We start from the raw sequence: 17,061 nt of genomic DNA on the forward strand, positions 1-17,061 counted from the left end.
AAGAGACAAATATGGGTGCTATTACTGTGACAGAAACACTGCAATTAGCTAGAATAAAACAATGCTTAACAGTAGCAGTGGCATGTGCTTTCTAAAGTACATCTGACTTCTGACAAACTGAGTTTTAAAGCCAGAGCCTGCTGTCTTTGGGAAATTGCTCACAGCCTCCCTGTCTTTGCTGCTGGGGAAAATTCATTCAGGCAAGAAGTGAGAAATTAATCCATTTTCGGCAAAGCTAAAATACTTACAATACTTAAAATACTTATGTTTTTTAGACTATTAATATCTTAGACTATTCCAGTACAAAGGGAGGGACCCACAATGACCACCCAGTCCAATTGCCTGAGCAACTCAGGAAACTTCAGCCTGTGCTTAACTGCTTTCTCAGTGTGGGGGCTTGGATATCCTCATACCTGTGACTTCCATCCCAGAGGCTGCAGGCAGCCCCTTCATCCTGCACAACTGATGAGCTGTAGTGGGTTACAAGATCACTGCCTCTTGCTGCTCATCCCCACTGCAGGGCCAGAGGCTTCTGCCTTGTCATGTCAGCTGACTTCATGGAATCCAACACGCAGGCAACACATGAAACAAGAGGCAGGCATTTCCAGTTACAAAACTATGAGATTACTGCTATTTAGCCCATTCTGATCAACCAAATAAAGAAGCAGATTTCACTTTTCCACTACTGTAATTCCATGGAATTAGTCCTGAAAGTTCAGTTGATACTTCTTTCTTAATCCACAGATTTCTAATTTTCTTCCAAATTAGCCTTTAAATATGCATAGCTAAGCCTTAGTAACTTAGTAAGAAATGAGGCAACAATTTTATGCAAAACTCTAGATCACATTTGTCATACTAGAAGGCAGGAGTGGGTTTGTTATTTTATTTTTTATTTGAAATATTGCAGAGCTTTCTTATGATACATACACATTGATAGAGCTTCCAGCATACTTAAAAAAAATAGTTATGAATCATAATCAGAAATGACTCTTACATCTATGAAGACAGTTATTTAAAAAAAAAAAAAAGTTTTGGTGAATCATGCAAAAATGTTCACAAACAGCATTATACTTTTCAATAGATAAATGTTTTGTTTTTCCTAAGTCTTACAAAAAGAGTTTGTGCTTTTAACACTTTTATTGAAAAAAAAAAAAATTTACAGCAGACATCATAAATGCCACATTGAAATTCATAGAGGCAAAGTGGTGATGGTCCCTTGTTTTACATCCAGAAAACATCCTGAGGGTTTCAGATCTCTTCCATAAACTCTCAATTTAAAAGTTTTCAGTCTTGGATCTTCAGTACGCTCCTCTTCTCCAAGTCATTCATTTCCTTCAGTATAAGGGCAACATTGTATCTCAGCTCTTGAAACTTTGCAACTGGTACCTGAAACAGAATACTCAGGTTAGAAAACACAAGACAATCTCAGCAACCTTGACTAAGGCATGTCTACGGTATAGAGCATTCTGCAGTGTAAAGCCAATCTCTCTTAAAATAATTATGTTTTTGCAGACTTAAGACAATAATTTGAAGTTAATAAAATTCAGGTAATTCATCTAAATCCACGTGGAAAAGGACACCTACATGGTACATTTTCTGTACTGCCTGATGAGAGAACGGAAATACTCAAGGATGTAAGCTGAGAGCTGCTTGGATGATATAAAAGTCACAGACTGGAAGGAAAGACATCTGGAAGGCTGTGGAGACTACAGAATTCTCAAGCAACAAATTCAAGATATTCTGCTCGTGCAAACTTGCAAGAGAAAGGAATTGAGACTCAAGGCAAGAGACTTGGTAGCAACCTCAAGAGCAAATGGCACTGGGCCCTACATATGGAAGGCAAAAGACTTAGGGTTAAACATACAAAGCATTTTCAACTGTGCTGGAGACTCATGGGCTCTCCTTTACCATTTTGAGCCCAAGAAGCCCAGTGGATGGAAGTCTTATTTATGAAGACAGAGACCCCTGGCTGAGTGCTGGCACAGGCTGGTGGCACAGGCTGGTGGCACAGGCTGGTGACACTGCTGCAGTGACAAACACATGCTCACATGAGTGCCCCGTGCAGTCTGGCTGGTCCCACGCAGTCTGCACAGCACTGCCTAATTTACTCTTTGACTGCACTGAAGACAGCAGTTCTTTTGGCAAAGACCCTTGTCATCCTTCTGCCCACTGTAGCACAGATACCAATTATATGAGAGGAATCCAACACATTTTCCACATGCATTTTCCACATACATCAGAAATGCACAAAAAGGCACCATGTCCTTTTCACTTTTGACGTATATACAACAAGACTCAAAATGCTGCAATTCCCACTGCTTCAAAAAAAAAAAAAAATCCAAACAACAACTTCAGTCAGAAGTTACGCTGTGATTAAAATACCAAATAGAGACCAAAGAGTGTAACTTCTCCCTGTGCTGTACACATTTTAAAATTGTTCACAACAGAATTATTTTCTGGACTCAGCATCTTGCATAAGCCCTGCTAACTAGCAGGACATTCTGAACATGTTCAAATAAAGGAAAACTGAAGATCTGAGAACTGTATTTGCTTGCATATGGTATCTTGAACCAAAACAAAAGTTTATTCCATAGAGCTACTAACTGTGGGAAGACTACCCATCAGATAGAAATCCTGTTTGCAGCAACACCCTTGGCATTCAGATCCAAGCAGCAGCAAGAGCAAAGAGCTGATTCTAAGAGGAGCACACTATTTGTTATCACATATCTGTACTCCTGCATGTGCTGGACAAACACATCTCCACTGCAGAATAACAAAGGGTCTTCCATAGATTCACAATGACAAAAAAAAAAACAACACCCCCACCCCCCAAAAAAACCAAACAAACCCCAAAACAAACAAACTCTAAAATCAAACCAAAATAGTCAGAAACAATGGCACCAAGACCAACACTTGACATTATATGCCAGGAAATAATGCGGGAATAAAGTATAAAGTAGATTTGTTTCTCAGAAGTGAATCTTACCCTGTTGTAAAGGGCTAACCTGAAGTCCATGGCATCATTTAAGTTCCATGTAAGTCCTCAAATATAGTGTATGGGATGCTGAGCTGGACTGTCCAGCAGGATAAATTTGATCTCCTGTGAAGTGACACCCTCAACAGTTTGCAATGTAGCACAGAACTCATGCCTTCCTCAACAGATGCTTTCTTGCAAAACTATTTAACAATAAAATCAGTCCACCTCTTTCAACCCCAGGGCTTTGGTGCTTCTTCCAGACTACTACTAATTAGAGAACTGAAGCCAAAATCTGTACAGAGTTCAAATGTAACAATGCCTGCTGTGCATTGAATTCCTGTACGCACCACCATGTTATTTATAGAACAAATAGCATTCCTTTTCAAAGGTTAAAATTATGGAAGAGTTTATGCCATCTTCTGGCAAGTCTTTAGGTATGATGTCATAAATACTGCCACTGACTAATCCTGTAACAAGCAAAGAGATTTTTAGGTTTTCTTTCTAGCAGCCAGAACAGTTCTGAAGAAAAAGAATAAAACTACCTCTGCCACAGAAAAGAATGTTACCATTCTCTGCCAAATGCAGAAGGTTTAGAAGTGTATCACACATTATATAAACTACCCCAGTTATTTCCCTGTCCTCAAGAGCCACCATCAGGGCTGAAGGTTACAGTTCATAACAACCCCATAACTTTTAATCAAACCAGATATTATATAATAGTGCTTTCCAGTAACTAATATTCTTCCAATAAATTGCAGTTCAGCAGAACATGTGTAGGAACAAGGTATGAAATTATTTTGATAGGTATTTCATTAAATATTTTATGTGGCTACACCGAACATGAAGGATTCCAAAGCAAACCAAACAATGGTAACACAAAGTTTACAACAGCTTTAGTGTTTTAAGTAATAATTCAAATTTCTAAATAAAACTAGAACTGGTTTCCTTACTATTTACTATGGCAATCAGACTTACTTCAAAGCGATGAGCTGTCCCATCTGAAAGCTTCATCATCATCAGAATGGATGGCTGGAGTGCACGGGCCAGTGAACTGAAATTATTTATATCATTAGTATTACAGCAGTAGACATCAGCAGTGTGGTGAGTACAGCATTGCACATTAACAATTTTAGATGTTCATGTAGGCTTTACACAGAACATGAGTAATTTCAGTTGCTGGAAACTCATGAACACAACAGTTCTGTCCAATTCACCTCAGTATTGAGACTTAACATTTTGTTAATAGTTTAGTAACTTCAAGTTTAGGAGCATTTTCATTTTTACATAAATGGTTTAGTGAACTATGATAGGGATAAGAGGTGACCAAGTACTGCTAATAGTAATGCACAGTTTTCTTATGCAATTTACCATGTTGCATTAATCATTTCCATCTCTTCATACGTTCAACTGCCACCTCATTCGGGGAATCAACCTCTTCCACGCTTCATCCTAAATTTGTGTGTTATTTTATTTGATGACCCAAAGAAGGGAAATGAGTCATTCTTGTGCAGCTTCCATCAACTGACATTGCCAAAGCCTGTTCAGGTACAGACAGGCACTACAGCCCAAAGATGCCATACCTCGTTGCAGAGGCTGTTGCAGGATGATAAACAAAAAATCCCAGGGGGAAGATTAACTGAAAACAAAAACTGGTAATGTATTGCTCCTATGTTGTTTGGAAAACAAATTATAGGATTTGCTTGCAGCTTGCAAGCACTGTGCCTGAGGATATTTATCTGGACATTTTGCTCTCTTATCAGTATAGATTCTTTTTCTACGTAGTGATACTTGTGTGGTGCTTACAGCACTGCTCATCAGAAAGTCACCTGACAGTAGCTTGTGGCCATTCCAATTCTCTCTTAGGAGTCTTTTTTCTGGATTTCAGGAAGACAATCCCTGATCAACCATGGGTCTTTCTTGCAGCAAAGAGACAGCAATCTCTCCCAGATGCAGGTATTCAGACATGCAACATGAAGTCATTCATGCTAATAATTTACACTACTAACAAAGACTAGATCATCTAATTTCTATCAGCTTGGTCTATCTTGCTTACAACCAAACACCACAGACAACATGCTTCTGTTTCCTTCTGGCTCTAGCCAAAGATTCATCCCCCACATGCCTCTGTTGTGGCAGATGGTAAGAAGCTGCTCACTGCATCCACAGGCAGGATGATCTCAAAGGCTTTCTGTTGTGAAAGAAACTAGGAGGTAGTTCAATGACCAGTTACATAATTATGGCAGTGTAAAGGTGCTGTCCTGGAACCTCTCTTTGTAGAAGCAGAGTGAATGAGATGGAAAGTTATTTAACATGTGCCACAAATGATGGTCTGCTTGAGAAGTTGAAATAGATGAATACCCTCCCCTGTTTTAGTAAAGCTAAGAACTTACCTAGATGCTCGAGGCTCAGTCTGGCTAATTTATGTCATCATCACCAGGATCTATGGACTTGTATCAGTTCTATTAAGTTTTAAAATAAGAGACTCAAACTTTGAGTGAAATGTTACCAGCAGTGAAGTGTATGTATATACACTGACTTTTACACTGTTCAGAAAATTCCACCTTATTGTTTAATGCTACTTGCCAATCCATAATAGCAAGGCACATTTTGAACCCAATAAAATATTTAAGCAGCACAATAAATCAGTTTAATCCTAGGTAATTCCAGGGCTGTGCATGGTTTTCTTTTATACCTGGTGGATATAGCTACATCCACTCTCCACTTGAAGTCCTGGATACTTGGTAGCCGACTTCTTTGTATCAGAGCTGTGCCTTCGGAAGTGGGACGCCTCAAGAGTCAAACAGAAATAAAGACTGGAATGTAAATTCATAAAAGAAGAAACAATCTAAAGAGAAAATAGGATTCCTCAGTACAAAGCTGTCTGAAATTTGTTTCTCTCCTACATCTGTCCTCACTTAAAGAGGTCTGAACAAGTTGAGCTTTTTGTAGATTTAAGACAGCTATGATCAGATTATCCCCTTTTTCTCTGCTTAACTATGGTCCATGTTGAAAAAAGAGACCAGGTGACTGTGTAATGCTAGTAAACTCATCTCACTATAAAGTTTAGTAAGAGTTATTGTGGTGGCTGGCATACCTGTTATTTCAATTACATGCAACTGTGAGGCATAGAAAGGGACATGCAAATATATCTTTACCTTCATGCAAATCCAACAGAAACAAGCAAGCAGAGACAAGACAGGTGACTTAGGCAAAAGAGTTACATAAGGTCACTGTTCTTCTTCAGCAAAAAACCATCAAGTATTGGCAAGCAGCAATGTTTTAAAACATAATAATATTAGTGTATTGTGTTTTGAAGCATACTTAACAAATACAATAGTGGTTCTTGTTGATCCAATATAAATCACAAACTTTAAGTTCCTTACATAATGTTCACTGCCAATCCCAGCACAGCTTTCAAGATTTTTGCCTAGTCCAATGCGTAAGAAGCCAAGCATTTAATTTGTTACTCATATTGCAGGAAGAATCAGCCTGATCAAGCTCTAGTTTATTTCTATGCAGAAATACAGTTAACAGCAATTAAACTTCAGATGGTTGACAATTTAAAAAATTTTAACAGCATCCTAAGTTCTGGATACCTAAATGAAAAATCTAATACAAATACATAATAACAATTTATTTTAGATATATACACAGAAATAATTTCAGAATGAGGTCACTGAGCTGGTCCATTCAGGAGCTGGACTTCTGGACTTTGTGTAACTTACTTTTTTTTTCTCCTCTAAGCATCCCATGTCCCTGGAATTTATTTACAGTACGTTTCAAGGCTACTCCAGTACTTCCACTAAGGGCAGGATAAGAAACATTACATCCTTTATCCATGGTGCTAGACATAATCTAATTACAGACTTTGTATCAGAAAGGAATCCTCTCTGAACAAATCAAGCACTGTAGGAATGGCAGTCTAACATCACTACTCAGATTCTTGTGTGCAAGTTAGCTGGGCCCTTAGAAACTGCTCAGAAAAATTAATGATCTCATGGTACGTGGGACTCAGGCTGAGATCCTCCAAGTGTCCTGCATTTTGCAAAGCCAATGTAAGAAAGAATTTATCTGTTCAGTGAGGGGGGTTGGGTGGTGTCAGGAGTGACACACATTCCTAATAGCATGGTAAAGGAATGAGCAAAAAAAAGTAGATCAGGTGGTTCTTACTCATTGTCAACTCTTGTATAGGAAGTAGGTCACCACAGCTGGGTGCAGACATGAGGAGCTAAAGTCTAGAACAGTCATTAGCAGGATTAAACAGTAAGAACAGGCCTTTCCCTCAGGGGAGAGCTGCTGCCAGAGTATTGCTTGTGTTGGAGACATTAAAAATAGCCACAGTGCTACTGTTTCCTTAAAACATGTTAACTCCCATCAATGGAAGTCAGCCCATTCAGTGCAACACCAGCACTCTGGGGGAAGGAAGGAGTTTTAAAACCAGAAAGATACTCCACTTAGCAGTGGTGGGAAAGTCAGAAATGGTGACCTCCCAAACAGAAGGGAAGCTTCTGAATATTGTTGAGAGATGGCATTTCTGTGGTCAAACACAAAGCTTTATTTCTGGTCAGGACTGCACTTCTGTACCATTCTCCCAGGAAGAGTCACAGCTTTATAGCTTAGTTTAAGCTTCTGTCAGGACCTTCCCAGCTTGGACAAGACCACAACAGGAACTGCAAGAATCCTATAAAGATGGCAGAATGTGCATAGTGGCCAACATGCATACAGAAATTATACAGGCTGCTAATCAAGCACCATTCCCTAGATTTCTGAGACGAATAGCAATATGGAGCAGAAAAGACTCAATGAATCTTACATCCAAAACCTATAGCCTATAACTGAATTTTGTAAACACCCTGTGCCAGCAGCTGCAATATACTGCCCGCACATTGTGCAGAAGGCAGAAGTCAGAAAAAGTAAAAGACCATGGATCAGGTAGAGAGACCATCCTAGAGACCATATAAGCTAGGGTGGAAAGGATGATACATCTAGTGACAAGAACATCACCTGCTAAAGAACACAACGTGAAAATGGAAGATTAGAGAATTTGGAGCAGCAGGTGATTCACCAGTACTGAAACTCAGAAATCCAGACAGGTTCTGGATGGTTCCCTATGCACATAACAAGACATGCCTAGCAGGCCACTGAACTGGAAGGCTGAACAAACTTGTACATGTGAAATGCTGATAAATGGCACATAGAATGCACCCTCCTGGTAGAAACTAAAGCTACACTCTTAGAAAAAAAAAACCCAAACAAACCAGTGCATTTATTATAAATGTTCAGAGAGGGGGAAATTAGTATTACAATTTCCCTTAAAAAACAGTTTTAATTTCATGTAGTTATTTGATGGTGTCAATGTGGCAAGTTTTTCTTTCAGTCTACATAGCTTGGTAGAACTGTGGGGACACCAATACAAATGCCAAATACTTCAGAGCTGTTGTTTAGTGAAAAGAACTCCAAAAATAAGATAAGATGCCAGGAAAAGTATTAAAAATGGATTTTTCTGGGTTATCTAGCTCATACTGAAATTCCTGAATTTTTGATCACATGCTAATGCATCTCTTACCATCACAAACATATATATTTACAACTCAATACGCATATGTATGATTCAGAGTTACATTTAAGATTGTAGAAGCAGATCTGTTTAAAAATCAAACCTGAGGCATTCTCCTCTGGTCTCAAAATACGGAGCAAGATTACACTGGATAATCACAGCTTTCAAAATGAGAAAAAGCTAAATTTTCCAGCATCGTGATTTCACAGTAGAAAACAGACAATCATGTATGCTTCAAATTACATCTAAATTTATCTTCCTTCCCTACTGCAAACAATATTTCCAGTTTGAAACCATGAATTTTACATTCTTAGCACCTATAATTCAAACAGAAGAGCAAAGAAAAGATGAGAAGACTGAATTTATTTTTACTCCAAGAACCTTTAGCTGTAAGCCAAGATCTTAATCAAAGAAATGAAAAATATTTTTAGCTTTGGTAGAAGCACTCAGACCCTTGAGGGTAACTGAAAAACCACAACTATGATTATTGGGATTCCATGCAGAGAATCTGGAGCAGCATTGGGTTAGTGATGTCACATGCTGAGTGACCTCAAGTTTCAAGAAGGAAAATTGGAATCACAGAGTATCCTGAGACAGAAGGGGCACACAGTGATAATCAGAGTCCAACTCCTGGCCCTGCACAAGTTTGCATATTCAAAATGTTCAAGATTTTGAATTTCTAGACGTAGAATAGGATATGGTTGAGCAGAGAAACTTCTAGAAAAAGAGAATCCCAAGAATGGACAAAAGAGACAGGCTGTTCAAAAAGCTCTCGATTTAGAACTTCTTCTAGTTACTGAGGAATGTTGCTTAAAAAGTAAATTACAGCAGGCAGAGCACTTGATATCTATTATGTGCTGTCATCAAATCACTCTCAGTGTGAATTCCCAACTCAACTGTACATTAAGAGTTGAGAAATGCTATCTGAGAAAGCTGCCATGAACCAGAGCATGTAAGAGGGCTTATGTACCCTGCCTCTTTTGCTATAACTTGTAGTGATAATTATGGCAAAAATGAGTAATTCTGCACTGCATTTTTCATCTGAAGGTATTACTCCACCTCACAGTCTATAGAACATTATAAAAACTGATGAACACAGAAAAACTGAAAATTGGCAAGAAAGCTACTTAATGCATGTATTGCCATGCATGATGGACATCATACTGTGATGAATCAAAATAATGGGACTAGTCTTTTTCTCATTAATTTGGAAAATATTGCTGTTCCTTCAATACACCAAGGATTTGTGTCAGCAGAGCTCTGTGCAGCCCTGCTGTCTGCACAATGAAGACACTAACCTGTTACCAAAGACTACACTGGAAAAATCCCCAATGAAATCTTCTGGTATTCTGAAAGAAAAGAGCAAGACAAAACAGTTAGGGTTTTTTGTAACCACTGTTATACCTTATCTGCCTTATCTGAAAAAACTCTAAATCTATAACAGAACACAAAAAATGTGTGAACATTTTCCATCTTCCACTGCTTAAAATTGCCAGCTCTTACGTAAGCACTTCAGTATTGATTCAGTCACGGCTCTCAAAATGACAACCTATGTTTGTATATCAAGAACCCTAAAACTGTACTACACCTTCCCATCCTATCTTGTATGGCAACAGTGTATTTCAAAAGAATCCAATATTTGCTTAACTTCTCTCAGTAAAGCCAAGAAAAATTTTACTCTGACAAGTGTAGAAGGCAGGCCAGCAATGCATGCTTTCAAAAATCCTAAACTTAACATGTTTCATTTCACTTTCACCTCAAGTGTAATGAAGACAGAAGGAATTGCCCCTTCAAAATTCAAACAGAGGTCGTTGTAGCCAAGGCTACTCACAAAAGGAGTATACGTGGGGACTGGCTGAAGAGACTAACACACTGCATCTACCCTACACCTCTCCACTTCTTCACCATTCCTCTGACACTGCTGTTGCCTTACAAACAAGCTACTGTTGATTTTCAGTTCAATAGATCAGGCTGTGAGTTGCAAAGACCACAGAGCAAACTGTCTGTTCAGCTGCCTTTGCCACAGGGACAGTAACCTCCTACAGAGAGGCAGGTTGGACAAGTGGGAGAAGTCACTACTGCTGCTGCCACAGTTAAATCCAGCACTCACCATGAATCAGTGCCCAGAGACATTACTCACCAGTGGCTTGAGACACACAGCAGTGTATCAAAGAAAAATCAAAGCAAACAAGGAAGTTATCTGTCCTAAAGAGCTTACAATGTCTAATGACCAGAGAAAAACCAATTCATCAACTCACACAGTGGGAAGATGAAACAACAGTTACTACAGCTCAAATAAGAAAAGGAATCACATTTTCAAATAGTGCTTGGATAAAAAGAAATTCATTTCAGGAAGCACTAGGACAGTGCTTTTTTGGCTGCAAGAGTCTGTTTTTCAGAAGAGAAGACTATTTCTGCAAACATACTTATACTTTCATGAAAGTATACCATTTAGCCCATCCTGACACTGACTGGATTTCCTGACCATGCAGTGGAATAGCTAGAGACAGAGGGCTGTAATAGGATTATGATGATGCCTACCACAACACTTGCTTTACCCAAGAGCATTACTAAAACAGAAGTGTTAATGCTACCTTTGAGTTTGCATTATTTTTGCTGTGCAGTCAATGATTTGCTGAAAATTCTGTTCCTGGTGCAAGAAGCACACATGAGGCCAGTCACACATGACACAGATAAGATAGAACAGGCACAGTTCAGCCTGAACTACAGATGGCAATCTCTTGTCAGTGGAACATTCTGAGGAAGGGACTCAAAGGGCAAGAAGTTGGTGAAGATGTCTCAATCCCATGTTACTTGCCCAAGTCATAAAGTTACTAAATAATCTGCGAGGGAAGGGAAAAAAAATCATCCACAATTTAGTGTGAATTTATTTCCACTGGCTCGACCACTCAGGCTAAGAAACAGGGAATTGCAACTCTTTTAAACTAGTAATATTGATCTAGTTAATCAGAGTGGGGATGTATTCTAGCCTCTCTCTTCATCAAAACTAAAAGCCAAGATCAGGTACCTCACCAGAAAATTGAGAATTACAGGATACTATATGGGCAGAATTAGCTCAGATTCACTGAAAGAAACAAAACAGAATGCAGGAAGTGAGAAAAAAAAGAAAAAGGTTATATGTCACAGAGTTCAAACTTTTTAAAAGAAGACAGAACAAAAAAGAGAGCTATAGGCCCTTTTTCTGCCTCAAAAGGCAAAATACCTGCCCAAACACTGGATATCAATAATGCCAAGACATCACTGTTCCAACAATGTCATGTTCTTTGTGCACTTGATTACAGGATGGCCACTGCAGCATGCTAAGTGTCTGAATGTAATTAGTAAGTGCTTTGAAAAGAAGCATTTCATCTCCAAACCCAAGCCAAATGGGAAGCATAGGAAATTATGTTTCCTAGAGGAACTGAAGGTACTAAAGCTGCTACCAAATTTCTAAATACCACAGCTTAAGAGTAGAATAAGCTATTTAGTCCTCTAAAAGTTTAGCCACAAGGTGAAGAGAGTTACTCACAGGAAGTAAGATTGTCAGAGATGGAAGTCAGGAGGAGTCCCAATACTGTGAGAATAATGGGAGCATAGCAGCAACTAGCAGCACATAAAACACACAAGTCTGCAAGCAGCACAAATGCAGTTACCTAACTCTTGATGCTAGATCAGCCATATTAATCAGAACAATAAGATAAAAATATGTATCAAGAAATAAAAGATATAAAAAAGATCATCCAGACTGAAAAGTGCCTAAGTGAAATGAATGAATAAACCATTAAATGAGAAAAAAACCCCAAACACAACTATGACAGTGTAAGTCATTAAAGTGGGTGAAATGCCAAGGACAGGGATCTGGGAGTCTGAATTTTGAGACACAGCCAGCCTGGACAGTGACTTCTGACACTCCTATGCCAATTTTCTCCACTGCTCGGAAGAGGAATATTTACCCAGTCCCAGAGAATTTGGCATGGAGCTTTTAGTATTTTTCATTATTCCATGATCAAACTTGGCACATTCTGTGTGCACCTCAAAAAACACCAGGTCCCACTGTGTCAAAAGCAATTCCTCAGTTTCTCACTGACCTACTTTAACCTGGGTGTGAACTCCATGATGTGGCAGAGGCAACAGCTTGCATTTGAACTCTCAAGAAAAAAGGCAGGCTGAACTCCAGTACTGAGCAGCAGACAAAACTATATCAACTTGCAAGGCACCTTTCATTATGACCCAAATGACACCTTTCATTGATTACACCCCAATTACATCTGCAGCTTTAATTTGCCTGAAGTCACTCATAAAGTAAATCATGCTTATGACTTAACTGCTTATGAGGAGAAAGCCAGTATACAGGTTAACAGACAAATAAGGATGAAAAAAGACAGAATTAGAAACATCTATTTCTCCTAGGTAGCAATCAGAATGTTAAAGAAATGTGCAAAAAATAGTGTTTTAAAATAATTAAGTCTCAGTGCCGAGGTTTCACTACAGAAGAAAACATCAGCTGCTGTTATTCTCTCATTGCTACTGAATATAGAAATAAGGGACAACCTATAAATATTATTAGCATCTGATATCTAGCTTTTAGGATATGAGATACTCATGGAAGACTGATGCAGATTTTGGCAAAGACTGTAACAAAGGTCATGATTTCTTGGGCAATGGGCAGGAGAAATCATAGCTGAACATGGTGGTAAGGTTTCATGAGAGTTATATCATTGACCTTTCAAAGAAGGAAAGAAGTAGGGCAGTTCTTAGTTTCTGAAATGCTACCACCGTCTTACCAAACACTTAAAAAAATATTGCAGGGCAAGGTGAGGATGGCAGAGAGAAGGTCACTCATATTTGCATAACCTACATTACAGACTAAATCAGACCATTCTCTCTAGCAGGTGAAATAAAACTGCTCATGCTCAGTGATAAATCAAGTCTTACACAACACTTGTTTTTTTTCCTCTGGCTTTACATGATGTTTGGCAACATATGCATTATGACACATTCACAGGTAATTTTTATACCAACTTTTTTAGTGTAGAAAAGTTAATTTGGGGAAGCAGTTATGTAAAAGCCATGAAAAAACAAACATTAAAAGAATTTTGGTGCAAACAGGCATACCTGAGCTCCTTCAGGTCTTCTTTAAAAACCTAAAAAGACAAGGAAGAGGAAATTTTACATGATATAGCTTTAAATGATCACTTCTTACCTACTGAAACAATAGTGGCTACTTATTTGGTATCTCTCCCCAAAAATTTTAGACTTTAGTGTCAGTAGTTTTGAAATAACTGGTAATATACTGAAAAGAATTTTCAGAAGTGGTCAATCACGTTGTGATTTAAAGACCTCAATATCTTGGAAGCCTTAATTTTTCAAAACAATGTCTCTGCCACTTCTTTTATGAAGCTATTAATTTTTTTTGTAGAGTAACTATGCGCCCTTATTCTCAAATATGTTTTGCAGTAACTCGTTTAAACTATGACAAGAAAAAGGAAATGGCAAAAGATAAGGTCTGAATATTAAAGGCATACTTCCACTACATTTCCTGCAATATGGGAGCTTTCACTATGCCTGGGTAAATATGAAGCTGTATCTTAAACAAGAGGTACTGGAAACCCAGAAGAGGGTCACTCACATAAAACTGAGATAAGAAAATTGTAAGGTAAAGGAACATGAAAAATGAAGAAAATAGCCATGAAGAAGGGATAGGGGTTGGGAACATGGTAGGTGTGTACATATTCACACCAAACATCCACAGCATAAGTTGAAATTGCATTTTCTTCCAAATTCTACTATATTGTCCTGGCCATAAGACCTTCCTTCCTCTATGGCAGGAATATGAACAAAGGAGGCAAACAAATATGAGAAATTATAAGCATGGACAAAAATGAGGGATATGTGTGAACACCCAGTTAGAGTAAGAGGGAGTGTTGATGTCTATGAAATAACATTTTGCTATGATTTCTTTGGCGGTTTTAATTTATGAGTGAAAACAAACATGCACAGTAAACAAGATGCTGAAGCAGAAATAGATACAACAATCTTCTTCTTAAAGCTTATTTTTTTTTCAAAAAGCTCACTCTAAATCAACCCAACAAGTGAAATAAGTTCCAGATTTTTAACAGTTTCTTCCAACAGTCTTAACTTGGAGAATTTTTTTTATGTGCAGCTTGCACCCAGGCAAATGAGATTTAGATGGTGACTTGTGACTGACGCAGCTTTTACCTTATCAGGGTTCCAAGTACTCCCAGAACTTACTTCTTGTTTGAAAGTTGATAAGGGGAGCCTCAATGCTTCTCGGAGGAGGGTGTACATGCCAGAAATAAGGAAAGCAAGTTGCTCTTCTGAGAGATTAGCACTTTCTGCAATCAGCCTGACAGATTCTCTGCAGTCTTTTCCTTCCAATGCATTAACAGTGACTGTGAATAAGAAAGCAAAGCAAGATCCTTAATTTACTCAACTGTGTAGCTCTTGATTTTGATGGTCAAAGGCACATGGAGAAAATTCTCACCACAGGGAGAATCCTCACAGACAAAATTGAAATAAATCATTGAGACAGTTAGCAGAGCCTGGAATAATACTGGCTGGATACCCCTCAGATACTGTTGCATGCAGTTTTTGCATCCTGAACTGACCAGGCTCATGAACCTGCATCTCATTTTTTACATTGGTCTTTGTTTAGCAATAGAGTAACAGCAACAGCCTTGAAAAACAAACTTGGTGCAAGTGCAAGAGCAATGTAGATATAAGGTGTTGAAATCCATCACATCTTCAAAGATTACAAAACCTTCAGAGGAAAAACTGCAGCCCTGCAAACTGTGAGTCACAGGCCAGCAAGAGCAGACAGTGATTTGTGCCAGCTCTGCATAACCAGAGGCAGGATGTGCCCACCCTCTCCAGGGGATCAGTTCTGGGGTCACTGCCCAGCTCCAGGCAGTTTGAAGGACTGTCTGCCCCCCACTATGGTAGGAAGCATTTATTGCACACCCAAAAGCAGGTGATAATTTACACCAAAATTAAACCCAGTCAGGCTTCCTGGCACTGATAAGACTTTTCATCTCTATGTCCCTGCACTAGACAGAAGATATGGTTCAACATGTGTATTTACTTCTGTCCCAAATGCCTCTGCCTACATACAGCTTTATAATTTCAAGTATTACAAGGCGGCCCTAAAAACATTGCTCATTTCTGCTATTGTGCAGCAACACTTTTAGAGACAAACCAGCTACCAGATGTTTCGAGTCCTTCAAATCAAAACTAAAATCCCTGACAAGATGTTAGCTGAGAGAACATGCCAGGGTCATACCATGCTGGGCAGCAGCTACCCCCAGGAAGCTGTGCTTTTGCTCCACTAATCAACCACTCCATTATTCCATGATTATCGTACATACCCTAATTTATTCAACTCTCTGATTTTAATGGTCAAAAGTACCTTGAGAAAATTCTCACCATAGGGAGAAGCCTCACAGACAAAAACTAAATCAATCATTGTCAATATTACAGCCTCAACAGGACACCTGCACCTTGGGGTTGCTGTATTGACTGCATGTTCTGTAGATGCCCACGGAGTCTGGGACACAGGGATGAGAGAGGAATGACTTTAACAGCACTCAGCATCCACAGCTGCAGAATTCCATTCCTCATTATCACAGATTTCATAGAATTGTAGAATACAATGAATCAAGCCCCTTATTTTATTTAAAGCTCAGCTGTAGCTTCCTATCGGGAAAAGCAATGGGAAGTGCCCCAAGAAGTTGCAGCCCTCCAGCTGTCACAGAATCACAGAATGTTCTGAGCTGTAATGGACCCGGAAGGATCATCGAGTTCAACTCAGCCTTGCACAGGAATCCCACCATCTGCCTGAGAGAATTGTCCCAACACTCCTTGAACTCTGTCAGGCTGGTCCTTCAACCACTTTCCTGCGGAGCCTATTCCAGTGCCCGACACATTCTAGAGGAAAAATCCTTTCCCGATACATAACCTGAAGTGCCCTGACACAGCATTACGCGGTTCCCTCGTGTCCTGTCACCGGTCAAGAGGGCACCAGTGTCTGTCTGTCTGTCCGCAGCCTCTCGTGAGGAAGCTGTAGTCAGCTTTGAGGTCTGCCTTCAGTCCCCTCCAGGCTGAGCAGACCAAGTGACCCCAGTCTGTATGGCTTCCCCGCTACGGCCTTTCACCATGTTCTTTGGTATCCTTCGGAAGCTCTCTAATAGCTGTCCGTGCTTTCCCGTGAAGATCCACAGCTTCCCGGGGGAACGCGGCTTCTGCCCACGGGCTCTGGCCGGGAACCCCCTCAGGTCTCTGCGCGGGGTCAGCGCGGGCCGCGCACGGGCCCTACCTTTGAGGAGCCGCCGGAAGGTCTCCTTGCCCACGTCCTGCACGCCCCGGGCCATGGCCTCCACCTCGGCCGGGACGCGCGGGCCCAGGAACCCGCGGCCGCCGCCGCCCTCGCCGAGCCCCTGCGCCGCCGCGGCCGCCATGGCCGCGCCTTCCGCCCGCCGGCCGCGCGCCCTCCCCGCGCCAGGGGGCGCTG

The 17,061-nt window shown here is 40.0% G+C and overlaps 1 protein-coding gene across 2 annotated transcripts; it reads right to left on the bottom strand.

The window, feature by feature from the left end:
* Positions 1–869: 869 nt before the first annotated feature.
* On the bottom strand, positions 870–17,033 carry COMMD5 (COMM domain containing 5). Of its 2 annotated transcripts, XM_056491688.1 has the most exons (7): positions 16,867–17,033; positions 14,787–14,947; positions 13,650–13,678; positions 9,833–9,883; positions 5,670–5,765; positions 3,953–4,028; positions 870–1,386 (listed from the first exon to the last, which is right to left on the bottom strand). In XM_056491688.1, the coding sequence occupies exons 1-7, from the start codon at positions 17,006–17,008 to the stop codon at positions 1,285–1,287; spliced, it is 657 nt and encodes a 218-aa protein (XP_056347663.1). In that variant the 5' UTR covers positions 17,009–17,033; the 3' UTR covers positions 870–1,284. The 2 variants fall into 2 exon arrangements, with proteins under 2 accessions (XP_056347663.1, XP_056347665.1); XM_056491690.1 differs by lacking the exon at positions 9,833–9,883.
* Between the last annotated feature and the right edge of the window lie 28 nt (positions 17,034–17,061).

Source organism: Oenanthe melanoleuca, chromosome 4A (assembly GCF_029582105.1).
Source record: "Oenanthe melanoleuca isolate GR-GAL-2019-014 chromosome 4A, OMel1.0, whole genome shotgun sequence".
NCBI classification, from domain to species: Eukaryota; Metazoa; Chordata; class Aves; order Passeriformes; family Muscicapidae; genus Oenanthe; species Oenanthe melanoleuca.